Source organism: Hyposmocoma kahamanoa, unplaced genomic scaffold (assembly GCF_003589595.1).
Source record: "Hyposmocoma kahamanoa isolate Upper Pololo Valley unplaced genomic scaffold, ASM358959v1 159, whole genome shotgun sequence".
Lineage (NCBI taxonomy): Eukaryota > Metazoa > Arthropoda > Insecta > Lepidoptera > Cosmopterigidae > Hyposmocoma > Hyposmocoma kahamanoa.
Genome location: NW_020653571.1, coordinates 287,732 through 306,723, shown reverse-complemented (window position 1 = coordinate 306,723; position 18,992 = coordinate 287,732). Strand labels below are relative to the sequence as shown.

The following is an 18,992-nucleotide window of genomic DNA, read 5'->3' as shown; positions in this document are numbered from 1 at the left end:
TGAAGTTACTGGACGAAATCGATGCAGCCAACAAGAGGTGATGATGGTGTGGTTGTTGGAAGTTTATTGAGAAATCATTATAATTTTAAATTTTTGGTTAAATGTATGAAAAATATATATAATTTACACGGACAGCCATAATTTCAACTTATTACTAGTTTTTACTAAAGGTAGGTTATTAATTAGTGTACATTCCTATTAGCTTATATTAGCTTAAATTAGCACTCATATCAGCTTGGTGCAGCAAGCGAACAGCTAGCCAGGTGAAGACTGAAAATCAGCAATGCTGAGTCTTTAACCTTTTTGTCCACATCACTCAAATTTTTTTTCTATTTGTTTTTTAAGTATTGTGTTCTTTATGTTTTGTGGAAAAATAAATACCTTTTTATTTTTTATTTATTTTTTTATTTATAAACGTCGTTTTTATTTTATGTGACTTAAACATAAACAAGTTTATTTTATATTTCACGCTAAATAAAACTTCAAAAGATATTTCAAAACGTAGAAACAGGAGTCTTCGAAATTATAATTTCCATAATTCTCGAGAATTTTTGGAAAACTAGCCAACACAACAGTATTATATGGTCAAGAGCACGTCAAGTTTGACACATAAGACTTAAATCCGACTCTATGACAGTTACTATAAGAACGGTCCACAGTACAAAACGTCAAGTTTGACGTGCTCTTGACTATACAACTTGAAAATGTTATCCCTCTATGGCAGCATTGATTTTGTTTGAACTGTCAAAATTTGACATTGACATGACTGACGAGACACTTGAATTGAATTTGTAGTGATTCGATAAAATATAAATAAATGAATAATCAGTAAATATGGATAACAAACCGTCTCTAAGTCAATATTTCTCCGACTCAGAGGCTCCGCCTGTGTCTCAATTCTTTGATGAGATTGGAACGTCGCCGTCCGACATGATTCAGAGTGTTTACTTAGGTGACAGTGAAGGTAAAGTTTTGTGTCAAATTTCGCTCTGTATACCTTCAACATGTAAAATTTTAATATTAAAATATAAGGGTAATCATCTTAAATTTTAGACACGATGAACCAAACAACAGCACCTATTCTCTTTCCACAAAATATGACCGCCTCTTTCACACAACATAGAATTGATCCAGACGTTACATTTTCTAACGTCGTGCCTACTGTAAGTGGTTCAACGTCGGTGCCAGCGACCAGTTTACCGGACCCTTCTACGTTCTTCGATACTATTGGCCCGGAACCTCAGATTGGACCAACAAAAAGTGGTATTGCAAGTCCTAATACGCTTACAGAGGCTATGGATGGACTCAGCATCAAGGTATAACTTTTATTATTATTTAATCTTATATATATATTATTTATATATGTGTAATCAAATCAAATTAATGGAAAACAATAGAACATTCTACTAAAAAAAATAATTAAAATTAAGCTATAACTGGACCAGACTTTTTTGTTTTTTTATTATAACTTGTGCATTTAAGAAGTTATAATATTTTTTACCATCTCCATTGTGTACTATATTTTAGAACCAACCAGTTGATAAGGAAGCAGACAGAAGAAGAGATGCTTGGCTTCCTGATGAAGAAGCTAAAAAAACGCTTATGAAGGTAATTTAAAAGTAAATTAACTTTGCTCAATTATTTACAGTGCAAGGTGGCCCGGTATTGGTCTACATTCCCCAACAGTCACTTGTCAGTATAGTCCATTTTCCCAGTTAATTTGATAGAATTTAGACTATCTTTATTTTTAAATTGTTAAATTGAAATAGACAAATTCTCAGGAACAATTCTGATGTTAGGAGAATATTAGTTTATCTAAAAGTGCCTCTTTATTGCAGTTGTGAATAGCTCTAAAATATAGTTTATATTATAATAAATAAGAGGAGTAAAAACTAAGATCAATACAAAATACGAAAAAGAATATACAAAATAATTTATTTGCAAATTAAATTGTGTAAGTACATTACAATTTAAATTATAACAAACAACCAGTAACACAAATCAATTGTAGCATAAATCACGTACAGATGTAGTGAATAATCCTTTCCTTTCGTATTTTCTCGGAAATGTTCGTTTTGTCTTACTACTTCACTCGCACTCAGTACCCCTCGAGACAACGTAGGGAAAGGTCGCATTGCAAGAGGAAGTATCTATATAGAGTAGTTAATACCACAGAAATATATTTATGTTAGATTTTGTGATAAACTTCATGGACTCATGTATTAATGCAGGCCACCTATATTTTGATAGACCTTTTACATGTCACTCTTGTCTGTCATTTTTGTAAATAATAAACATTGATTTTATTCGATCCACATTAACAATTTATAACAGACATGCCGAAAGCACTAAGAAAAGGGAAACGTTTAGATCGGCAAGCCTGCGAAGTTATTTTCAATATTTATTTATATTTCTTAACTGAAAATGATAAATTCAAACATACCAACTATACTGCTTACTTTTGTAAAGTCCAAAAACGAGTTTCGGAGGCCAGTGGAATTTCTCAACGAACAGTAAATAAAATATTGCAAAAAGAATACATAAATCAATCTACCTCCAATAGTCCGAAGTCGGCAAAGTTGGGTAGACCAAATAAATTATTTTGTCTAGGTCTTGACGATTTTGACTACAACGTTATACGCCGATTAGTGTATAATTTCCATTTGATATACAAACAAGTACCTACAATGAAAGCCCTGAAGTCCATGTTATCCGAAGCCATAAATTTTAAGGGATGTGACTTTACGCTAAGAAAAATTCTTAGAAAAATGGGATTTCGGTATAAAAAAGTTGAAAACAACAGAAAATTACTTATCGAGAAAGATGATGTTCGTTTAAAAAGAGTAAAGTTTTTAGCCGCGATAAAAAAGTACAGATTGCAAGGGAAACCTCCTAATTCAAATACCCGTAAGCAAGACATGATTGATTGGCTATCCAAACTTAACGTTCCGATTGATCCGTCTTTAACAAAAATTGAAATATATGAAATTATTTGCAAGTACAAACAAGACTTTGTAGAATACTCTATAGATAAACTTATGAACGAATATGGACAGAGCGTACTAAGATTGCCACCATATCATCCTGATTTCAATCCGATTGAAAACATATGGTCTCAAATAAAGGGATACGTATCCAAAAGAAACATCAGTATGAATATGACTACTGTGAAACAATTGGTACAGGAAAAGGTTAATATGATTGGTTCCGATGTTTGGGCCAAAGTATGTGACCACGCCATCAAATGCGAAAACGAGTACCGAAAACACGAACCTGAGTTGGAAAATTATATGGCTAGTTTTGTAATCAACGTTCATGAAAACTCTGACGATGATACACCAGAAAATAGTTCTGAATCTGACTGTGATATGGAAGTTGGAAGTATTGTTTCGCATCACACTGTCCACCCCGCTCCTCCTCCTCTTATCCCGCTGTCATAATCGAAGTCGTTCATCCAATCAGAAAATCACATTTATTTATATTAATTTCTCTGCTGGTTTGTTTTGTTTTATGTTAAGGTGTCTTTTTTGTTATGTCATAGTATTTTTAATTAATTAAAAAAATTAATTGTTATAAAAAAGGTCTGCAAAATCCAACTGTAGTTTTGACTTTTGGGGTTCCAATCCTTATAGAATCATTAGATCATCCCAACCGGAATTTGGTTTTTATCAGTGCGTTTTATTGAAATAAAACGTCCTCGGTAACTAGTTATATTTTTGTTTACCTAACGAATTCTTTATATGATAGAATCGTGGTGGTTTTAACATCTCAGTGTAATATACGTCAAATGGGGCAGTTTGACATTTGACATTGATAAATAAAGTATGTGATTTAATTGATACCTACACGTTTAGTAGCAGTAGAGCTCCTTGTGAAAGAGCTCGTCCAGGGAAGTACTGCCACCTTACCTATTTCTGCCGCCAAGCAGTAATGGTCACATTACTGTGTTCCGGTTGTGAAGGGTAAGGGTGCTGGTGAAATTACAGGCACATGAGACTTGTCAACTTATGTCTCAGGGTGACGGGCGCAGTGGCAGTGCCCCCAAGATCTTTGTAATTTAAAGCTCTTGGTGGCACTGCAACTGTTATGGGCAGGCGTGTAGCTTACCATCAGGCACACGACTTGTTCGTCCCGTTACTTAATGTCATAAAAAAAAAAAAAAAAAAAAAAAAAAACGTAATTTAATAATACAGTAATTCATAGACACATCGGCACCATTCGGGTGTTATCGTTGTACCGAGTTTTGCCGATAGGAAAGGATTATTCACTACATCTGTACAGAGGATTTCCTATGAGTCTTGCACTAGGCAAAGTCTGGCTTGCAGGTAATACATTATTGCTGTTAAAAGAATAATGCCAAACCAAAAAGTTTGTTTTTTAATTTTTGGTAAATTTTACATAGTATGATCAAACATTATTATTATTATATTACAAAAAGACATAGGGATATTCTGTTTGGTTGGAAAATGGTTTTCAAGTGAAAGTGGCTATTTGAATTGCAGATACATTGTAGTATTGTAAAAGCACAACGTGACTGGCAGAGACACCTTAGACTTTACTTATTCATCATCATCATTTCAGCCAAAATATGTCCACTGCTGAACGTAGGCGTCCCGCAAAGAATGCCACAACAATCTGTCCAGCACCCGCACTTTACTTATTAATTGTAACAAATAATGTTTTCAAAAATCTGTTTTAACGAATATTTCTTGTTAATACAATTCCAGAAAAAGTGTGTTTAATTTACTTTTTTATTCCAGGCACAGTCATCACCTAAAGGCTCATTTTTCCCTGAGAGAGAAGTCCTAACCATGCCAGGAATAGTGCTTGAAGAAGAACTGGTAACTAAATATTAATATTCTTGCTCATTTTTAAGAATGTATGGACACCTTAAAAACAAAAATAATGATAGTGTGTATATACGGTAGATAGTAAGTATCATACTTATCACAGACACACTCACACAAAGTAACTGGACTGCTGATAGAGCACATGAAACAGATTAAAAACATGTTTTACATTGTGCGGTGGTGGCTATGATAACCTTCTACTTTCCAATGGCTCTATCAGCTTTTTTTATAATGGATGGATGATGACTGAATCTTGGAAGATTAATTATGGCTTCCTTACACATATTTCTTTGATTCAGGATGTGGGGTATAACTTCATAAGTCTGTTTCCTCCTACTGGTCACTTCTCCTCTTTCTGGGTCGTGACAGTAATTTCTATATCGCCAAGGCAGAATTAAAGTCAAAGAATTAAGACATAATATGGTTTCGTCAATAGGAATCCATTAAATTATATTCAAGACCAGTGGTATGGTATAGTGTAACGGGCTGTTCTCCGCAACTCGACATTCAAGCGCCTATTGTGCCTGTATTGGGTGCAGAGTCCTACTTGTGCCAACCAAGCTCCTCCAAAAATCTCAGGGGGCCTACCACAACCTCTTAAAACAATATTACTTTAACCTTACATTGACTTTTCGTACCATAACGCGCATAAAGTAAGCTTATTGTAATGTTATAACTATGATGTTTTATTGGCAGCTTTGTGACTATTCATTCACTCAGTTCGTACTATGACGCGACTTTAACATTAAAGTAAAAGCTCTTATGTCAAATTTAGCAATCTTAAAATAGTTATATGGATGCAATGGAAATAATGTTATTTTCAGGTTTATTGTCTTAATATTGATTTGTAATTATCAAAAGTGAAGTTGTACTTATTTATTTACATATATCTCTTCAATATTTTGTTTATTTTTTATATAATAGCACATAGTAAATATGTTTTCGTTAAATAAAAATACGCGATGTTTATTTCGTAAAATTATAACAGCGCCGCTCCTTGGCGAAACTAACAGTTGACACAAGAATATAGTCCCGAACTCACAACGTGACTATCAAGACTCAGCTTGTTTTATTTATTTTTCTTCATGAAAATGCGGAATTATTATTGAAAACGACGTAATTTTAATAGATTTTATTATTATATACTTTTCTTAACAGTCAAAATTCTCTGAACGTAAATCACATTAGGTACTTAAACATTATACGATAAGACGGTTCGGAACACCAAAAAAGAAAGAGACGGCATTATATAGTTCACATAGCATTATATCTCTTTCCTATGTTTAGTAAGGAATAGACAATATTGGGAAATCATTCGTTCTTGCAATTACTTTTGCAATAATACATTACTTGGTTGAAAGGTTCGTCATGGTACGAATATGAGTAATATTACAATAGGCTTACTTTAGTCTTACATTGTAATAAGGTTGTTTTTGGAATGGTTATATAGGCCCCCAGCACCCTTCTGGGTTTTTCAAAGACTTCGGGGAGCGACCTCGGCACTACAAGGTATTTTGGCCTGTAGTTGGCCACGCCGGAGCATTGCAGTCCGTGATGCCTAGATTGAAAAGGTGTTTATTATGTGGACCATGACCCATTAGAGCGGCAGTCAGAATGCGAAGCTCTTTTGAGGTTAAGAAATTTACGAGATAGACTGCATAGCACGTATAACCAACCACTTGTGGCTTTATTATACCAAAATTAATAGGCACAAATATTAATACAGGAACCTCAGTAATCGCAAATAAATTGTAACTGTTCCATATATTTTGACTTTGACCAATCGGTTGTGAATATTTGTATAATTGGCTTGGGCCAGTAGTATATAATAGACAAAAAAATGCAAGGAGACATCTTGTTTTGTTAATAATTATAACAAACAAGTGGAGTAATTTCCCAAAAAATTATTATTATTCAATTAAGTTAATAGCGACATCTCTGGCCAAGACTGGTAGTTGGTGAGTGACTGGAACTGGGTGACGAAACACTGTCATAGATTTCTCATAAATGGCGCTACGGCTAAAAAGTCTTTGAAAACCAAATACAAAGAATCCGACAACAAGCACATACAAAAAACCGTGAAGTCCGCTGGTTCGTTCTGTGGGTTAGTTGGCATAGCGTCTGGTATGGTTTGCTAGGAGAATCCGGCCGGATCGACGGAATTTTTCCGAGTGTTCGATCTGTGTATTAATAATTAAAACAAAAACAAATTAAATAACAGAGGGGTTAATTTTTTTTTTATAATAAAATATCTTAATTAATAAAGTAATGCAGTATCAATAAAGTAATGAATCTATGTACCTACTAATTATTATAATTGTGAAATTATTATAAAGAGCGTATTCTATTGCGTAATAACACGTTTAATTTGTGACAATGTAACCTCCTTACATCGGCATCCCACCTTTTTATTGCCTTTTCTCCAGTTCCTGGCCACTCGTTTTTAAATTTTGAATCATTCTTTAATAATTCCTTTGCCTCGCCATTCTGATTTTGATTCGTTACATCGTCACTCCCAGCCCGATCGCGGCAGCGAACAAGTCTTCTCGTTAATTTTTTGAACCGTTTACCAGTTACCAGAAATCTCTTATGCGATAAACATTTTAAAGATCACAAATATTAATGAAACAGGAATATAATATTTATAAAACTGGATTTATTACCATTATTTCTTTACCCTTTTGAATTTTAAACTTTAAACTTACTTAGCAAGATGTATGGAGGCTGTGGAGGCTACTACACTACAACCATAGGACCTGCTAAAGCGGCCCCTACAGAACTTCAGCAACGCGCTTTTCAAATTTAACCGCTCTTTAATTTGTTATAAAACATATTTTCCTATTTCTGAAGTAATATATCGCTTGGTATTTTGTTATATGTTCCTGTTGCTCTGTGATAAGACAGGTAAAAGAGGTGGAGGTATTTAGTATATCCGGTTAAATTAACGTTTCCTCGTAGGCGGACGCTTTACAAGAAGTTGCTGTGAAATATCTCGGCGTAAGTTCAGCGGGCAGCCGTGGCGTCGTACGCGCGGAACACGTTAGCCGCGATGAAGCCGGCCTAAGAGAGCTACTACGAACAGGGTATCTCCGAGCTGCAATCAACCTCACACAAGCTCTGTTAAGCGCCGCGCAACAAGGTTGGTTGAAATAGACCATTAATGTAATGCAAATCACCCTTTTTTTTTCACTTTCGTATTAATATTAGACACAACTGTTTGATGACTAGGTACTTGACTTTACCACGTTTTTTCTGATGGACCGAATCCCTCATAAGGTCATACGTCAGAGAACTGAAGTGATCTACATAGCTTGCAAAATCAGTAAGCTTAAATGGCTGTGGGCCAGACATGTCTGTTTTTATCATATCAAGTGACGGGACGAACAAGTCGTGCAAGTGGTGGTAAGCTATACGCCTGTCCATAACAGTTGCAGTGCCACTCATAGCTTTAAATCCCAAAGATTTAAGTGGCACTGCGCCCGTAACCCTGAGACGTAAGTTGACAAGTCTCATGTGCCGTAAATTTCACCAGCACCTTCAAAACCGAAACACAGTAATGCTGACATTACGACAGAAATAGATAAGGTGGCAGTACGTCCTTGGACGAACTCTTTCACAAGCTACTGCCTGCAGGAGGGTTGATCGCCGATGGAGCAGACAAGAAAATCGTAGTGTAAGACGCCCCGCGGCAAGATGGACGAACGACTTGAGAAAGGTGGCCGGCAGTGCCTGGATGCTGGCGGCACAAAACGGGAAATTTGGCGTGCCCAAGGGAGGCTATGTCCAGCAGTTGATACGTGTAAGCTGATGAGGACTTTACCATCTCAGCCGTTACCATGGGACCTGTAAAGGGCCTAAAACGTTGTTTTGTTTCCGCCGCCATAGTATAATGTGAGCATTAGAGTTGAGTTATTAGTGAGCATCCCTAGAGATTCTTGCTCCTTTTTAGGGGAATCTGCCTTAGGAATTAGTAGTAGAATTTAGTCAATATGACGATTTCAAGTGTAATTTGCTAACCTATCATAAAGCTTATTTGAGTTTGATCTTGAAATACTGCGTTTTGGTTTTGGCGAAGGGTAAGAGTGCTGGTGAAGTTACAGGCACATGGGACTTTTCAACTTAGATCTCATAGTGACGGGCACAGTGGTTGAACCTTTTATATCTTTGCGATTTAAACCTTTGAGCGGCACTGCACTGTTATGGACGCGTGAACTCGTTAATTAGATAATCTTTTCATAGGTGTAGGTCGTATGCATCGCCCGTCAAAACACACACCTCGCACTCTGCAGCTTTGGTTAACACGGTTTGCCGTTATGCTACGGATCAAACTACATGAACCTCTGATTAAAGAAGCCGAACCTTTCGGAGATTTTAGCAAGCCTGATATGTTTTATGAGGTAAGTTATTATAGTAACATTTAGGAATCACACACACATATATAAACAAAACAATAAAGAAACAATAATAAAAAAAGCCCTTGCAGTGTCTTTAGACATTTCTAAAGCCTTTGACAGGGTCTGGCACGCAAGCCTTATAAGCAAGCTTCCCTCTTATGGGCTTCTCACGGATCTTTGCAATTAGATTTCGGATTCCTTGAGTGGACGTTCTATTCGAGTGGTCTTAGAAGACTACTCTTGGGCGGTAGAGTCCTCACGGTTCCGTACTGTCAACTCTCTTTCTGCTACCTATCAATGATATGTTAATTCCAGGTGCCTTTGTGTATATTGATGACAACACAGTTGTGGACAGGTACTTGACCAATGCAAGGGTCAGTTGACAAGAAATCCAGTCTTGCCGAAAGTCCATGGTTAGTCGTTTGAATTTGACTCTTAAGGCAGTCTCCGATTGGGTCGATGCCAATCTTGTCAAATTTAATGCTACCGAAACGCAGTGTCTATTCTTCACAAAACGGAGTCCCTTTCACCTGACTCCGACTTTTCGTGATATATGCATACCGGTAGCCGAACGTCCGGGTTTTGGCACGCTTCTCGATTGAATCCAAGGTGGCCAGTTGGTATTTAGCAGAGCCATCCTATAAATGGCAGCAGTACTCCAAACACGACCGCACGTGTGCTTGGTACAGCTGAAGCAACTGTCCCAGAAGCAACAGCTCCGCCACCAATGAGGAGATTTGGTAATGGACTCAGAGTCGATGGCTTAGCGGTGGCACCCGCTACTTGTGCAATGCGCAACGGGAAGTGAGCGTGCCTACAGCTCCGGTACCTATCTGGAAAATGGGGAGGGTACTGTACGTGCACCCGGGGCAGCTCATTCGAGGCACTAGCCTCTCGAAGAAGCGGATGAAGTCAAGTGACAGAGGTCTGTGACAACCCTGTACGCTGGCTGATCTATTTATTCATAGACAAACTAGAATCGGTCCCAACTATCATATCGTCCGACATCAAGTAACGTGTGAAATTGTCAAAATTGTTTGCTATTGACATTTCATTTCGAATAAAACTTCATCTCGACTGGTATTAGAAATGAGGTCAAATCAAATTGTTTTGTTTTTCAGAGATGTTCGAAATTTGAATGTAATAATAACATCGTATTCGATGTTATTATGAAGCTATAACATTGACTTACAAATAAATGGACGACGGGTCTAATACAAAAACCACGAAAAAAATGTCCCAAGTCAACCTATTTAAACGTAGTGACATGTAAAGGAATATGAAAAAGCTAAAACGTTGAATTTAAATTGTAATGTTATCCCAGTACTGTCTAATTTTGCTTGCTTCACTGTCAGTCGAACAAACGAAGACTAAAGCGCGAATGACGCTCTGTACACGATTTTAACGCCCTATAAGTTCGGACACTTTTTAGCGCGGACCCGACGTCCATATAATTGTAAGTCAATGATGTGTGTAGATAAAATATATCATGATATTTTATTGCCATGATATTAATTTATTTTTGTGAAATTACTCCACTAGTTTTTTATAGTTCGAATCCTGTCAGGTCGAAGGATGTTTCTTTGTATTAATAATTATTACTACAGGTTGGTTGTATCATCGTGATAATTTATATATCGTTATTACTCTGTTTCAGTTCTATCCGGACTTACACGAGAACCGGACAGGTTCTCTTGTTCCGTTCTCTCTTCGACTGCTTGTTGCCGAATTGCCCGGTCATGTAGGCAAACCTGAAGAGGCAATTGACAGACTGTATGCCATGCTGGACATTGTACAACAGGTAAGATATTTAAGAGTCCATACCACCTCAGATCGAATTAATTTTTTTTCCTTAACTAATAAGGTTCATTTTGCTTGGGTCGCTGCCGTTCGACCTTATTTTAGGACACCAGCTTTATTTCAGTAATTATTTTTTTACAAACGAAATTATAGCCATTTGAGAAATGTACGAAAATGGGGGCTTTGTATAGAGGCTTAGGGGGAGATTTGTAATTTCATCTAGGAAGATTCCTAGACACCGACTGAGCACTCGATTCTCGACTACAACTTGTGAACATCAACTAATATTAATTAAGAGCTTGAGAAACTAACTCGGTTCGATATTTCTCTCCGTGTAGTTCATATATCTGTCGTTTTATTGAATAAATAAAATAAAAATCATGTCAATCGGTCGCTCCGTTTCGAAATGAAAGTAGACACAAACAAACGAATAAAAACGCAACAGATACAGTTTCTCATTTTAATAGTTATTAGTATTCCTAGATAGGTAATTTTCGTAGATAGTAGATCGCGGGCAATCAAGTTTTAACAAGTTTTTATTAAATAACCCGATTTGTGCATTCCTGTATCAATCGGCTAGTTCATGGAATACTTGTTCCTACTTGTTGAGTACAATTGAGCATCGAATGAGATAAACGAGTTTATGCATGTTTATCTTATTCCTGTCGGTGCGTGCTGCTTATGCAATCCCATATAAAGAACGTAATATTTATTTTATTTTCATTTGCGGTTTCGCGCGTAATAGATAAGCACTACGTATTTCTTAAAACAAAACAATGTCGGAAGTAAAAAAGAAGAGACGGCAATACTGTGCGAAATATATTAAATTCGGATTCATTGAAAATCCCACCAACTCATAGACAGTCGCCTTTGTGCCTTCTATGTAGAAGGCACAAAGGAGACTGTCTATGAGTAGACATCTAAAAACATTTTCGAATAAAGCAATGAAGCCTTCAAGGCTGCAATATAATTTGAATAAAATGCATCCAGATAAGAAAGACAAGAATGTAGCATATTTTCAAGACCTAGAGAAGAAGCATAATACTCAGCCAAGTGTAGCAAAACTCTTTTCGGCGGCTGCTAAGCAAGATGACGACGGGCTTCGAGTTTCGTACAATATCTCTTTGTTAATTGCTCAAAAAGTCAAACCACACAACATCGGAGAAGAGTTAATTTTGCCAGCAATAAAGGAAGTAATAACTACTGTGCTTCATAAACCGGCCGTAGATATTATCCGAAAAATTCCTTTGAGTAATAATTCTGTGCAAAGACGAATTGATGAAATGGCTGAAAATATTGAAGACCCATTGTGCAATCATCTGAGGACTAGTCAATTCCCAATTCAGCTCGATGAGTCCACTTTACCAACTAATGAAGCATTGTTGCTGTCTTACGTAAGGTTTGTTAAAGATGAGAAAATATTTGTTAGTTGTGAAAATGTTTGCTAGAAATTTAGAGACCGATACACAAGGCGAAACCATGTTCAATACATTGGAAAAGTTTTGTGATGAGAAAGAGATTTCCTTGAAAAATATTATATCATTTGGTACGGATGGCGCTCCGGCTGCAACAGGGTGCCATAAAGGCTTCATAGCGTACTAAAAAAAATAAAATTCCAGATGTCCTTGCTGTACATTGCGTTATTCATAGACAACATTTGGTTGTTAAAAATTTAAGGAACGACTTACAATCACTGCAATATGTCATCAAAGCAGTCAATAAAATCCGTAACAGCTCTTTGAATGATAGATTATTTCATCAGCTTTGTGATACTAATGACGAAGATTTCAACCGTTTGTTGTTTCGTACTGAAGTTCCTTGGCTATCAAGAGGCAATTGTCTGACTCGATTTTACAACCTGTTTGACTCTGTGATATAGTTCTTGGAAACTAAAGATACAGAATTGCGCAACAAGCTCATTACATCAAAAAATGATATAGCTTACATGACAGACCTGTGTAAATAATTCAACGACATGATTCTCCAACTGCAAATCGATGAACTAAATTTAATTAAAACAAAAAATGTCGTTGCTTTTTTCGCAGTCATACTGCTTGTACACAAAAAGAATATAGGCAGACGTGAGTTTCACAATTTTCCGAATTTATCAGTATCCTGCAGTAACGACAACTTGTTTGCTTACTGCCAACATATGGAAAACCTCCACACCTTCACCGAACGATACCAGGACATTTTGAACTTGGAAATACCAGACTGGGTGTTGGATCCGTTTCTCCTGCAAGGTGGACCGACGATCTGTAGAAGGTCACGAGTAGGGGTTGGATGCGGAAAACGGGTGATCGGGCACTATGTGTACTATTGTCGTACACTTGGGGAGGGAATATGCTAAATGACATAGTATACAATAACCACACCAATAATCACCTGGTCTCAAATGATCATCTTCGAGTACCAGAGCAAAGAAATTCACTGTGGGGTACCTGGAACACTGAGACCAGAATCACTTTCAAAAAATTAATTCCCAAAGTGACCCTACTAAAATTAGAACCCAAGTTGAGTCACCAAGGTTATTAAATAGAATTAAACCCCATAGCAAAATCTCTCAGACAACTTCAACATACAAAAGTACGAAATGCCAAAGAATACTACCTTACTGTAAGTGGGTAAATAATAATAAGTAGGTAATTTTTTTATTTCCAGATGCTTGAAAACCTTCGTCAAGGTAAGACAGAAGACGGTACTGCCACCATAACCGAGCAAGACAAGATAGAGTCGCTCCGTCTGTGGACCGGGAGAGAAACTAGAGTCCTTCATTCAATCGTTAACTGCGCTATTGCTTTGAAGGTAAGAAGCAGTTGTAACTCCTCGTGATTCGCCCGTTTAATTTCATGCTACATGTCACGTGATAATGCAGACATGTGATTGGTCGGTTTGAATTTCCTACTTCACTTCTAATTTGAACAAATTTTTGATACACAACTTGTTTTTTTCCAGGATTACCGCTTAGCAGGCAAGATCCTCATCTCTCTGCAGCAGCAATCGACAACGGCGTCTCAGCGCCGGGCGCTGTCCAGCGCGCTGTGCCGTCTATGGCTGCTAGCAGGACATGTCAAAGCCGCTATGGCGTATTTAGAAGACGCGAAGGAACATCGCCATCATATGTAAGTATATAAACGTAGTAATTATTACAATAGCAGATAATGTAATGCATTATTCTTACACTATGTATAACTCATTACCGAATAACTGTCTGAACTGCTGTTATTAAACTGCAGTCAGTCAAAGTGAAATAATCATTTATTCCATAGATAAAATTACACTTGCAAACGTCATTTTTTAACTATTCGTTCATTGCGCTGACTTCCCTGAGAAGAACAAGCAATAAACTCTAGAGATTGCTCTTTTCAAATAAACTTAAATTTTTTATTTATTTTTTTTATAAAAAATAAGCGCGCATTTACCATACTCGACCGGACTTGTGCTAGATACAGCTGAAGCAACTGTCCCGGTGTGAAGTATCGCCTCACCTTGAAAAGGATGCCAAGCTTCTTGGCTGCATTTTTGGCCACGGATTCAATGTAACTGCCGAAGTTCAGATTGGACGACAGATCCATTTCAAGTAGGTAAGACGGTCGGCTATCGGTGTGGATATATTACGAAAAGTCGGAGTCAGGTGAAAGGGACTCCGTTTAGTGGAGAAAAGACACGCCTGCGTTTTGGTAGCATTAATTTTTTTATTTTTGTATGAAAGTAAAATAATATGATGAATTATAACAAGCTTGGAATAAAAGTTGTTGTTTATGATATTAGGAATATAGTTCTGCGAAGTATAGTTCAGAATGAGGTGGTTTAAAAATAGTACAAAGAGCAAGGCCTAGCTACTTGTTAGTGAGTTACTTGCTCTTCTTCTCAAGGGAATCTGCCGTAGTTTAGGCCAGTGTCAGTTTCGAGTAATGGGGTCAGTTAATGATCAATTTCGAAGAGAGCAGGTAGATAATATTGGTCAAAAACGCTAACGTTAAGGCACCAGCAAGTTATTTATTTTTGGAAGGGCCTCTTCGACGAACCTCTGTCGTGGAGGGTATCATCATCATCATTCAGCCATACTACGCCCACTGCTGGGCATAGGCCTCCCCCAACGATCTGCACGACGATCGGTCCTGCGCTGCCCGTGCATGCGAAGATACCCTGAGGTGAAAGAGAACAATCATGGACAAATAACAAACTCGAGCCTTATATTATCACAGCGGATAAAATCGCACATATTGTAACGATGCGACCTTTTCACCTTCGTTCCGTCATTGCTCCCATCAAAATTCCCGAGGCGAGAGGACGACCTTTTCAGTAGCAGTAGTGTGAAAGAGTTCGTCCAGGGTAGTACTGCCACTTTACCTATTTCTGCAGCCAAGCAGTAATGTCAGCATTACTGTGTTCCTGTTTTGAAGGGCAAGGTTGCTGGTAAAATTACAGGCACATGGGACTTGCCAACCTATGTCTATAGGGTGACGGGCGCAGCGGCAATGCCCCTCAGATCTTTGCGATTTAAAGCTTTGAGTGGCACTGCAACTGTTCTGGACAGGCGTGTCGCTTATAGTCAGGCGCACGAATTGTTCGTCCCGTCAATAGATAATATAAAAAAACTACGTGCTCATGAAGTAACCTCATTTAAAACCCTACTTCAGTGATTTACGTTTTTTTCACCATTGGGCATTGACTTACAATTATATGGACGTCGGGTCCGCGCTAAAAAGTGTCCGAACTTATAGGGCGTTAAAATCGTATACAGAGCGTCATTCACGCTTTAGTCTTCGTTTGTTCGACTGACAGCGAAGCAAGCAAAATGAGACAGTACTGCGATGACATTACAATTTAAATTCAACGTCTTAGCTTTTTCATATTCCTTTACATGTCACTACGTTTAAATAGGTTGACTTGGGACATTTTTTTCGTGGTTTTTGTATTAGACCCGCCGTCCATTTATTTCTAAGTCAATGCCATTGGGATAAACAGAGATATATTTGAATTTAACAGCTGTCCAACACCTGACGTCCGCGAGTACGTCGATCTGGGTCTAATAGACATCGCGCACGGCAAATACCAAGAGGCTTATAATAATTTTGCAAGAGCTGCTGACCAGGAACCGACTAACATAATGGTAAGCATACCACTTCATCATCTGGATGACGTAATGAACGGAATAAACAAATTAGTGGAAGTGTGAATTGGGGTTTTTCCTTAGTAGTCACGGTTATGTCCCTTACAACAAAATCATGCTTCAAAGTTCTCATTGATGTTTGTCGGATTTGGGACAATTGAATATACTGCCATCTAGTGTTGAATAACGGAACTCCAAAGCAAACGGTTAATTATGTCTTTTTTGAAGACGGAATAAAATGACATTTGCTCAGGGTTGCCAGTTTTCATAAAATTAATTTTATAAATAATCAAGTATGTAGTTGTTGTCTACAGTTTTATTGTGAAAGGTAAAGTTTTGAGAATTGTGACTGTTACGACGTTCTAATTAATGATGATTTTTAGCGTTATTCTTTTTTTGTTCTTATTTTGACATTTGGCCTAAATCAATTTTTATTCATATATACATTTTTAATAGGAACAGCAGGATTTGGTTGTCTATATTGAATTAAACACTTTAAAATAGGTCTCCTCTTTATATTTTTAACAGATAACTATACTTTTAAATGTAATGCAATCACTGAAATGCAATTATTTTTTATAATGTTAAGAGACGTGTCGTGCGCCTAAACGACACGCCTGTCTATTACAGTGGCACTACCAGTGATTTATTTATCACAAGAAATTGGAGTAGCTTTGAAAAATTGCAGCTTGTCAATGAAAAACGAATTACTTACTAAAACATCTATTTGGTACTCGTCGCGACATTTGGTGTACCAACAGGCACTAAATACCCGACTGCGCTGTCTTGTATCGCGATTTGCAGTCCTCTTGAGTTACTGGTCCATAGTTGTAACAAACATGATCGACATTTAGGCTCAACTCACACTGGCGCAGAGTCGAAGCGTCGCGTCGCGTCCTGTTTTTCAACTACAACGCCTGACGACTCTTACATTAGCACGCCCGGATCAAAGTGTGGTCATCTTCTGACGCCTCACTGCGCGCTAGGAACCGCTCGACTTTAACCAAGTCGCACATCGACGCGCGATTCCATATTTGCATAACACAAATTTGTACATATCGAGTTCTTAGGTTTTCGCGATTGTTACACATAGGAAATGAAACTATTTTTCCGGATTTAAATCGCGTATATTTGTTTTTTCATACAAACCGACGTTTCGGGCCCTTTACAGGTCCCATGGTCACGGTTGACTGAGGTGGTACAGTCTTCAACCAGTTACGAAACGTCGGTTTGTTTGTAAAAACAAATATACGCGATTTAAATCCGGAAAAATAGTTTCATTTCCTACAAATTTGTACCTTAATTATTTTCCTACAGAGATGAATATGCTATGGGCGAAAAACATGACGCGTCGCGACGCTTTGTCTCTGTGCCAGTGAGTTGAGCCTTAGGGTCCATTGAGAACTAGAGTCACAGCCAATTCTCGGCTATGGCTGAATGCAATCCTTTTGTATATGCCACAGCCACATACATGTCAGTATAGTATTGATTTATACAGAAAAATTTGTTGTTTGTTTTAAATGTCAGCTATGCTGTTTTTTTGTTATTTATTTTATTTTATGGTTTTATTCATATTACTGTTTTGTGTTTCTTTCTTGGAATGTGGCGTTGCATTAAGTGATTTCTATTTCTATTACTTCTATTTCAATTTTTAGCGAAATTGAGTTATTAACATATCTCCAAACTACAAGCCCCTGTAATAGGTTTTTTTATATCTTATTTATTTTCAATTTATTGTTAAGCAAAATAAGCGAATATGACATTTTTTATTAGCAAAGCACTTAACGTTTGGTGCCAATGTCTCGAAAGTCACCGAAATGTTAATTAGCTATAGTTATAAGAAGGAGGACAGCATAACATCATGATTTTAAATTACATTAAAAAATTACAGGTGGCCAACAACCTAGCCGTCTGTCTCCTCTACATGGGCCGCCTCAAGGAAGCGATAGCGGTCCTTCAAAAGTCTATAAACTCAGACCCAGACCGAGGTCTAAACGAAAGTCTACTAATCAACCTTTGCACGTTATACGAACTCGAGTCTTCTAAAACTAATGAGAAGAAATTAAATTTGTTAAGAATGCTTTGTAAATACAAAAGTGACACTATTCCTAATGTTCTGGAGTGTTTGAAACTTAGTTAAATGTACAATAAAATATGTATAAATATAGTCTCTAGTTATTATACAAAGATGGTAGTAATGCTCTGGCCACACAGGGGCGGTCGCGAATGCGTTCCGGGCGCGGGAGTTTTTGTAATGTACGAGTTCATATGAACACTGACACACTGAAACGCGCGGCTGATGCTCTGTGTGACCTGGGGGACTACTACGAGCTCTTAGAGCAATCCTATTTAAGCCTATAAGTTCTTTGCCTGTCAAATTCGTACAATTACCCCACAAAAACAATTCACTGTCCATGCAGTTTACATTCCCAATCCCCATTCAAAATCCGTTCACCTTTTCTTTCATTGCAAAATCGTATCATGACGTTCCGTTTGCCATGTAAATAGCAGTCTCATCTGTAATAATAAGCATTTCAAAAAAATTCTCCATGACTAACTTTTTTTAGATTTTGTTACATTTTTAAGAAATTTCGTTTAAGTTTTATTATGTTTTCAGTTTCGTAATTATTTGTTATCTTTATAAGCTATATGGCCAATTGTTAATAAATAAATACTATTAACTATTGAGCGTTTTTTGAAAATTTTAGCTCGAGTTCCCAATCTTTAAACTATTGTTGATAAATCATTGGCATGAATGTTATTGCAATCTTTAAATGGAATTTTAATCATTCTAATAATTTTATTGACCGAAAGTCGTAAAATAACTTTTAA

At 37.1% G+C, this 18,992-nt stretch overlaps 1 protein-coding gene across 1 annotated transcript; it reads left to right on the top strand.

Moving 5' to 3' along the window:
* Window positions 1-834: 834 nt before the first annotated feature.
* Window positions 835-18,737, top strand: LOC113240613 (trafficking protein particle complex subunit 12). Its single transcript, XM_026477950.1, has 11 exons — window positions 835-964; window positions 1,054-1,316; window positions 1,528-1,608; window positions 4,761-4,841; window positions 7,809-7,989; window positions 9,090-9,247; window positions 10,902-11,045; window positions 13,706-13,849; window positions 14,000-14,166; window positions 16,037-16,160; window positions 18,052-18,737. Exons 1-11 carry the CDS (start codon window positions 835-837, stop codon window positions 18,298-18,300), a joined length of 1,722 nt encoding a protein of 573 aa, XP_026333735.1. The 3' UTR covers window positions 18,301-18,737.
* Window positions 18,738-18,992: the final 255 nt, after the last annotated feature.

Coding starts and splice junctions, on each gene's coding strand:
- LOC113240613 (XM_026477950.1), top strand. CDS start 835: ATGGATAACAAACCGTCTCTAAGTCAATATTTCTCCGACTCAGAGGCT. Junction 13,850..13,999: donor ACTGCGCTATTGCTTTGAAG/GTAAGAAGCAGT, acceptor GTTTTTTTCCAG/GATTACCGCTTAGCAGGCAA. Junction 14,167..16,036: donor AAGGAACATCGCCATCATAT/GTAAGTATATAA, acceptor TGAATTTAACAG/CTGTCCAACACCTGACGTCC.